Source organism: Ammodytes marinus (assembly GCF_949987685.1).
Source record: "Ammodytes marinus genome assembly, chromosome: 7".
Taxonomy (NCBI): domain Eukaryota; kingdom Metazoa; phylum Chordata; class Actinopteri; order Uranoscopiformes; family Ammodytidae; genus Ammodytes; species Ammodytes marinus.
Window position 1 is genome coordinate 22,365,938 of NC_137211.1, and position 9,023 is coordinate 22,374,960.

The window sequence follows — 9,023 nt, forward strand, 5'->3', positions numbered from 1 at the left end:
TCATTTTTCTCCGAGCAGTGTGCGCAACTTTTTACGCATCTAAAGCAAGAGCTTTTTGGAGACGCTCCGCGGTGCTGCCCCGTCCGTCTCCATCTGCCCGCTAGCGCTCCTCTACTGAGGTTTGGACGGCTAAGTAAAGCACCGGACGGCTTTATCACCCGACCGTCCTTATCTGGTGAGATAATACACTGAGAGCCCTTGGAAAGAAACTAGTGTTCCTCCTTTACGCAGCGAGCTACTATCAAGGTTTTATGTGTTTTGAGTTGGTCTTGATATTGAAATATATGCACGGTAGATATGGAGCTCGAGAGCGCTATCTGTTGCCTTTGTTTGATTTACTTTTCCGTTATGATTTAATGAGGATATGTGGGGTCGCTGATTGTCGCCTCTATCTGCCCCGGACAGATATCAGCTGTCGTTAATGTCATTTGAATCCATTGCATGTCAAGCTGAATGATACAGGTGAAATATGACTGATGGAAGTGAAGGACTGTTCTCTTTGTCCACGCTTGACTGTTTGAACACAATACAACTTAAATCGTATGCGTCAAAAAACTCAAACTGTTTTCTTCTGCTCTATGATAACTTATCTCTCTTATTATTTCTTTCACAGGACAAGAACTTCCACAACATTGTCCCTTAAGGTCCAAGATTTCCAAGATTTTTCTGAAGAAGAGTGAAGCACCTTGGCGCGTGGACAGCATCACCTCCCCAGGACTGAGGGCATCTTTAGCTTTATTATTCCAATCCTCCAAACAGGACCTATACACGTGTGAAAATGTATCAAAGCCTGGCCTTGTCCTCCAACCAGTCCCCGTACTCTCACGACACCGGGAATTACATCCACCCCTCGGCCAGCTCTCCGGTCTACGTGCCCACCACCAGAGTCCCAGGCATGATGCCCACCTTGCCCTACCTGCAGACCTGCGACTCGCCCCACCAGTCGCACGGCCTCGGCGGGCACCACGGCTGGCCCCAGACCGGTACGGACGGCTCGTCCTTTACGCCCAGCAGCCCTCACCCTCCACACGGCTTCTCCTACTCGCACAGCCCGCCTGTGAGCAGCAACACCGGCCGGGACGCGACCTACCAGAGCCATATGGTTCTCGGGAGCGGCGCTCGGGATCAGTACGGAGGTGCTCTGGTGCGCTCGGTCGGAGGCTCCTACTCCAGCCCTTACGCGTATATGAGCCCGGAGATGGCTACGTCCTCCTGGACACCAGGGCCCTTTGAGAGCGGAGTGATCAGTCTGCAGGGACGCCATGGAGGACTGTCCGGAAGAAAGACCAGTCTGGGTAAGCTAAAGACCCCCAAACTAACTCTTACTTGGAGATCATGAAGGTATTTTTGTTTCTTGGTCAGTCCTGAAAGTTCTGATCATTACTTAGAAATAAGCGTAGGGCTACATACGTATGTCTGAGGAAAAGTTAGCATTTTATTTATTGGCGTAAGTGCTGAACATATTTAAATGTGAGTTGTGAGAATTAATTAATTGTTTATCTGAACTGTAATTCTAATTCTAATTCCAATTATTTATAATAATTCCAACTGTACAAAAAATGTCAAGATTAAAAATCACATTTTGACTCAAGTCAACAGTCATGTCTTCACCTAGGCCTTTTCCCCCAGGTGCTGTCTTTACTCTGATGTTATTTGTTCATATTTAACCCTCAATTTAAAAAAGGAAATTCATTACAATATCAAATGTGCATTCATATTTAAAGTTAAAAAAGATATCGTGTCTCAATATGGTCTAACATAACTGTCTAAACATTTATTTAACAATATAGCCTACATTTCGTTATTAGTTTTTATTTATTTTTTACTTCGATTCTCCTTCAACTTTTCGTTCGTTAAGATCAGTTTTATCCATAAAGGCCACGTTGGGAGGGTGTGTTATTATCTAGCCTTAGGGTGACAGTGATTCAATCAGTCTCATAAACAAACGCACATTACATTGAGGGGTGAAAAAACACATTATTCTGAAAAGGACAATCTCAATTTGTTTTTATTTAATCCCTCAGGTTGATGGTTTGATATGGCAGTTCACACTACTTAAATTTTAATTCAATTGAAATGTATTTATTATTCGAAATTGATTGGTTTCCTATTTTCTCTTATTGGTCTTATTTGAGAGGAATTCCCCACCTAAATGTGCCTCACACACAAACACTTCAAGTGCTATTCAATTTCACATTGTTTATTGCTAAATAATTATAGGCCTAATTTGTAACTCAATATATGTTCAGTAGCCTATCGTTATAGGACAGCATTGTCTGGTAATTTATATATTCCGTTTTAGTAAAGTTTAATATTATCTGATCCTAATGGTTATTTTGAGTGTTTTTGTTGTGTTAGTCCCTGGGCTCAGCATGTTGTTGTTGTGGCATTGGCTGCAGCCTGACAGTCTCACTGCTCCTCGGCCTCTCGCGCTCTAAAATGAATAATTAGGAATTTGGGCAATTAATGCCAGGAGTCCGTCGCGTGTCAGAGTTGAGATGGATGGAGGGGACCCCCGGATCTTTCAGGCTGATAACACACCGCCCCGCCCCTCAGCAGATCCCAGATCCGTCTGCCTCCACACTCATTCATTCGGCGGGTTTGATCTCTCCTGGAAGGGTTTAAATTCCTCCTGCGGTTATTCGTCATGCATTGGCCCGTCACCAGTTGTAAAAGTTCAGAAGAAAATCTCGATAACAGTTGATATACAGTTACATGTTGTTTATTCCAATCCAGTTTATGATTTTACATCCAGCTGTTCTCTAAAGGCCACAGCGACAGTATAAAGAGAAGGGGCAGCTGCTCGAGAACAATTGAAGTGTGTGTGACATTTAACGCATGAAAATTTGTGCTGAGACCTTAAAATATCTAAGTTTCAATGATAGTAAACATATCTCAGAATATGAATTATGATATAAAATCCAGGTGTCTGCAGCAGCAGTAAACAGACACACAGCAGTTATCAAAGTTTTTGTCTGGAATCAATCTAATAATAGTTTTTTTTTCTCCTGTGTTCAGACCTGGTTGAAGACATGTCCACTGAGGGCAGGGAGTGCGTCAACTGCGGCTCCGTGTCTACGCCGCTGTGGCGCAGGGACGGCACCGGTCACTACCTGTGCAACGCCTGCGGCCTCTACCACAAGATGAACGGCATCAACAGGCCGCTCATCAAACCTCAGAAACGACTGGTGAGAAAAGACGCACTCTGGATACGTATCGGCTGGGTTAAATAATTGGCACATTCACTCAACAACTTGTAGGCTACTTCCCCTGAGTATTTACAGTCTAGGAATATGAATTTAATATGATTAAATATTATATCAAGCCATTAGTTGAAAGGTTTCATTTAAACTCCCCAAAATAGTGAGCTACAACATGACAATGATGCTTGCACCTTCATGCACCAATAAAAAAAAATCCAGTAATATAATGATTTTACACTGGAACGATTTCTATTTGGGTAATGGTAAATTTTTCTAATATTGCTTCTGCACTTTCACTTAATGCAGGACTTTTAATTTATTATTGGCCTAATACAAATAAGGCTGTGTATATGTGCCCACCTTATACAATAATAATAACAATAATAATAAATAAATAAAACCAATAATAATAATAATAATAATAATAATAATAATAATAACGATGATGATATTACATATAACTGTAGACCAAAAAACACATACAGAGGAAATTATTACTGAAATATGTATTTAATTACATATTGAAAAGTGGGGAAAGTAAAATACATTACTCATACCATATGATTTTACTTTACTTTACTAATGTATTTCCATTTTCTAATTATTTTTACTACATATAGCAGCCTACATATTGTATTGTGTTCAATTGACCCAGTCATGACTGAAATGGTATTCAGCAATCAGTCATTTGATTATTTACACATGCGCTATTACTACTGTCATCTGACAACATCATAGATTAAACCACCCAACTAGCTCCATGCTTAGCTCCTGCACTATAATGCATCAGTGAGAATAATCTTCAAATACATGATGTAACACTCTGAAGGGGGCCAATATGCATTATGTTTAAAATAAATGTTTTAATAATATTATTACATTAATTATTGTATATTAAATACAGGACTATTACTCATAATTTGGTGTGTTTACAGTGTGGTATATTTTGACTGAAGTAAAATTTCTTTATTCTCGTAACACAGTGCACTGATGAGTCACAAGTAAAACACATGAACTATGCCTCAGTGAATTGAAAAATGAAGAATCCTGTCCACACCTTTATTTGCTCTGTAGATGTAACATATGCTGAGGTCAAAGTGGGTAACGGCACATTTGTAGTTAGTGAGCATTTAGAAGAAATGGAATTGTTCGATGGTGGTGCTGGGAGGCGGTGTGTCAAGGCTTCACGGCTGTGTATTTCCCAGGAACTTGCCTCTCCAGAGCAGCTGTGGCTGTGCATTGCCCAACAATCTGCCTCCAGCACCGGGCTGTTTTCTCTTGTTTTTATTTGTCCTGCGTCGACCTTGCCCTTGGACGGGGGCCGTTTTTAGACAAGGCTCTCCAGAGCTACGTGACTCTCATGCTGTTGTTGTGTTCACTGTGTTTTACGCTGATAGCCACACCGCAGTGTGAGAAAGAAATAAGGATTTTCTGTGTTCTGTAAAGGGTGTCCAAAGTAAATGAGTTATTACAATTTGTCTTGCATTGGTATGTGGAGGGATATAATTCTTCATTGTTATACTTCCATGCGTAACTGACATCCTGCAATTCATTCTAAAAGTTAAGGGAACGGTTCCACTCAAGTTTCTCAAACTATAGCTCAAGGATACATACAGATGTGGGTTGTTACTGGGTTTTTTCACATTTTTGGGTTTCAGCCAACAGAACAGTTTCTCATGCAAATGTTTCACCTGCAGCAGACCACCTCTCGCCGGGCCGGCCTTTGCTGCACTAACTGCCACACAAGCACCACCACACTGTGGAGACGCAACGCAGAGGGAGAGCCTGTGTGCAACGCCTGTGGACTCTATATGAAGCTGCATGGGGTAGGTCACACTATACGATCATGTTCTTAATATCTGTTCTGTTGCTGTAATGTTTCCTATACTCAAACCCAGTCTTCTCATGAGCCTCCCTCTCCAACCCGTGTGTAAAACAGCTTGTGTAGAAAAAATGCAGTGGGGAGCAATTCATTATTTGCTCAGTGTAAAACCTCTCCAAGGGCATAGTGATCATTGTTATCAGTGCGGCAGAGTGGGAGGGGAGCTTGCGTGGGTCGTCTTGACACTGTGGCCTCTGAGTCTATCAGGCACTGGGAGGTGAGTATATGCCCCAATTAATGTGTGTTGCTCCTCTACTCCCTACAGGTGGCAAGACCTCTGGCCATGAAGAAAGAGAGCATTCAGACCAGGAAGCGCAAACCCAAGATGCCCAAGAATAAAACATCCACAGGTAGGGTAAAAAGATAAACTCTAAAGGTGGAGTCAGTGATTTTGGAGAACACTTGTTGTAAATCTCTTTTTGTCAAAAGCTGTGAATATCTCCTCATGATCCGTTACCTGTCTGTTCTATGTATGTGCTTAAGAAAATGCAGTGTTAATACACAGCCTATAGGCTCCGTAAAGGGGCATGTTGCTAGCTACGGTACCGTAGAAGGGGGGCACCGGTCCCCTTGTTTACATACCAGTTTATAGAGCCTAGGCTATAAACACCAGATTAGCGCACACACAATACGGACAGGTAACGGATCGTGAAGAGTTATTCACTGATTTTGACGAAAAGGGATTTTGTCAATAAGGGGCCTATAAGGGAAGAATGAAGTGTAGTAAGTGGATGGGTGGATGGGTGAATACAGCATTATATTTAATTTATTGCAAATTTCATAAAAAGTAAGAGCAAAATATCTTAACATTTAAAAGAGAAAATCCATATTAGCGCTGCACACATTACTTAAAAAAAGTGCCTAAGTACATTATCATAAATGTAGTTATTTTTAATTTGCCTGTCCTGTTCATTCTGTAGGATCCACCACCTCTGACACCAGCTCCCCCACCTCCCTCTCAGTCTCAGAACATGCCTCCACCATTAAGAGTGAACCCAACATGGCCCCTTCACCCTACGCTGGACAGACCGTCACATCTGCCACCCGGGTAAAACCTCCGTTCCACACAAGCGCCAGACAACGTGTACTGTGTACGGTTGGCAATCTAGTGTCAATCAAGCGTTTCATTATGTCATTGTGTCTTTAAATAGCTGATGATTTAATGGGGACTCTTGAACTTTGTAAAGTCTGTCTTGCACAAGGATGAGTCACACCAGTAAGGGGGAATTTCATCTTGGCAAAACATTTGGTTCCAGCTGGCTCATTGACGTAGTGACTAGTCACTAGGACAGTCAGTGACCTGCTGTATCTGCAGAGCTCACTGCTAACGTGGCTAGTGCTAAACGATCACACTAGTTCTCTGAGCTTCTTTCTATTGTATCTGTGCTGAGCAGTTTACTCCCCCATGAAATGTCTGATTAACTTTCAATAAATAGTTATTGAAGGGGAAATTGAGACAATACGTTTACAGTTTCTTCAAAACTCATAATTGTACAACTGGCTCCTGTGTCATAACTGTCTGCAAACCGTCCCTTCATTGTGAAGAAGTTTATACTCAATCAATTATTTGGTAAAGCTAATAAGCTTTGATAGCTTCACATTCAATCTTGTTTGTTGGCTGTATTGTCTCAGGCCATGTTTACACGACAATGGTCTTGCTAAAAACGGAAATGATTTTCCTTTACGTTTTCAAAAATTTTAAGCCAGTAGTTGGCGGTGACACTTGTAGCCTAGTACAGTATATTGGTCTTCCGCTGAAATTTTGCGAAAATGAATGCAACTAACGTTCACAACGCTTTTGGTGTGAGTGCAAGGTTAAAAGTATTGCAAATGACAAGCTTTCTGTCCTCTTTTTTCACCGCGTAGAACTCATGAAAACGGGTAAAAAATACTTTTGCGTTTGTGTCGATGTCATAACCTCAGTTCTACTATCTCCTGTGTATTGTAACTCAGGTCTTTGTATTTTAAATGCTCACCTAGCTTAGGCTATAAATGTTGTGGTGTGTGGGATTTGTTTATGCCACACACTTGTACCTAAGCAAATACACATTAAATGAATGAAATAAAAAAATACCCATGATAGGTTATGGACTTATATGTGTAAAACGTAATACTGTTTAGACACACAGTGTGACAGTGTGAATGTGTGCTTAATTCAAATGTCTCTTTCCTCCCTGCAGACGGCTTCTCAGTTAGACAACATGGGATCAGGACATGTGGACATTAAATATGAGGATTATCCATTTACGCCCACCTCCATGACCTCACAGAACGCGTGGTGCTCTCTGGCTCAAGCATGAGCAGCCTCAAACACAAACAGGGCAGCCATACTGACACCAACTTCTGTCATGGAGGCCATCTCTTCCATTGGCTCTGGAGCTGTGGAGAAACACTGTTGTATGAACACCAAACCATTGTCTGGTGGCTTCATGACATGTACTGTATCTGGTGGACATCCAATCTGCTTGCCATATTATATACTGTCACACACTGGCTATGTAACTGACAGGCCCAACACAGCTCACCTGGGACATACATTAGCTTAACAAGGAGGGGGCCGCGGGGCTGCAGTTTTACAAAGGATGATTTTGTATTACAGAACAGCAACTCAGTAGCTCAGCCAGAGCTACTGAGGATTGAACCAGTACAGGACCAGGCGCTCCTGATCTCACATCCAGAAAGCCACATTTCCTCAGCGGATCAACAAAAACTACCTATTACTAAAATAAATCTCTATTTTTAGGAGAAACGCTGCAGCAAAATACTGCAATGCAATGGACAATCAAGTGGAATGTAAACAGACATGGAGACAGTAACCTGTTGTTATAACTGATAACTGATCCGAGTCACTGGTGTTTGTCCATGTCACTGCTTTCTGCTGTTTTCCAAGAACAGTCTGGGAGCAGTTTTCAACGTATTATCGTTATCGCAAAAAGCAAAAAAAAAAAAAAGAAAACGTGCAAATGGTCAGAAAAACCTTTTTAATGGCTGTTGAACATCTCATTACCAATGAGTGTAGATGATTAACTTTTATAGGCACATTATTTATGTTGAGATAAGGACAGTTAAAAAGTCATAGTGGCCAGTTATTGCCCGCTGTCGTAGAATGGCCGGCGGGCTGTGCAGTCTCTCAGCTAAATGGGAAGTGACTCGTTTTTACAAGATTCAGTAGACATAAACAGGCCATCTTGTGCGATCCATTTGAAAATAATGACCAGTCGTTTTTTGATTCTCACATTGCGAATACATATCAGTTTATCGTTTTAATATTTTACATTAATGAAAGTGCAATGACTCAATATTTCATTTCAGAAAATTAAAGGGCAAAGGAGACTGTAATTATCTTAAACATAATAATCTAATTTTATTTGTGTGTATTTTGTCAATATGTAATGGAATTGTATTGTTATACTGTTCTAAAGTATTGTCTCCGTTTCCTCTCTTTTGAATGTGTTGAGGTTAATAAACTGATTGACATTTTATTTTTCTGACTTACTGTAAGAACATTTGTTTGGTTTTCAGGTAAATCACACAAATATTGAACATAAGATAAAAGTGGATGTCGTCAAAATGTCTTTTCATGCAACTAAATTGACAATGTTTGGATCAGGTTGGTATTTTTGGTCTAATCTCTGAAAAGATGTGTGTGTACATTTACCTACACTGATTCAAGCTCCAAAGTGTGTATGTGTGTGTGTGTGTGTGTGTGTGTGTGTGTGTGTGTGTGTGTGTGTGTGTGTGTGTGTGTGAGAGAGAGAGTGTGTGTGTATAAGTAAATGCACAAGTGTGTGTGTGTGTGTGTGTGTGTGTGTGTGTGTGTGTGTGTGTGTGTTTCAGTGTGTGTGCAAGGAGGGTGTTTTCTTCTGTCGGTGGCTTAAGCCGCGACAGCATCGACCAAAGGTTGAGTTCCAACTCAACGCTTTATGGCAGCAGGGTCC

The 9,023-nt window shown here is 41.2% G+C and overlaps 1 protein-coding gene across 1 annotated transcript; it reads left to right on the forward strand.

Moving 5' to 3' along the window:
* Positions 1–778: 778 nt before the first annotated feature.
* Positions 779–7,385, forward strand: gata5 (GATA binding protein 5; the record flags this gene model as incomplete). The annotated part of the gene is made up of 6 exons (XM_080030647.1): positions 779–1,295; positions 3,019–3,188; positions 4,901–5,029; positions 5,351–5,435; positions 6,006–6,133; positions 7,266–7,385. 6 exons carry the CDS (start codon positions 779–781, stop codon positions 7,383–7,385), a joined length of 1,149 nt encoding a protein of 382 aa, XP_079886773.1.
* Between the last annotated feature and the right edge of the window lie 1,638 nt (positions 7,386–9,023).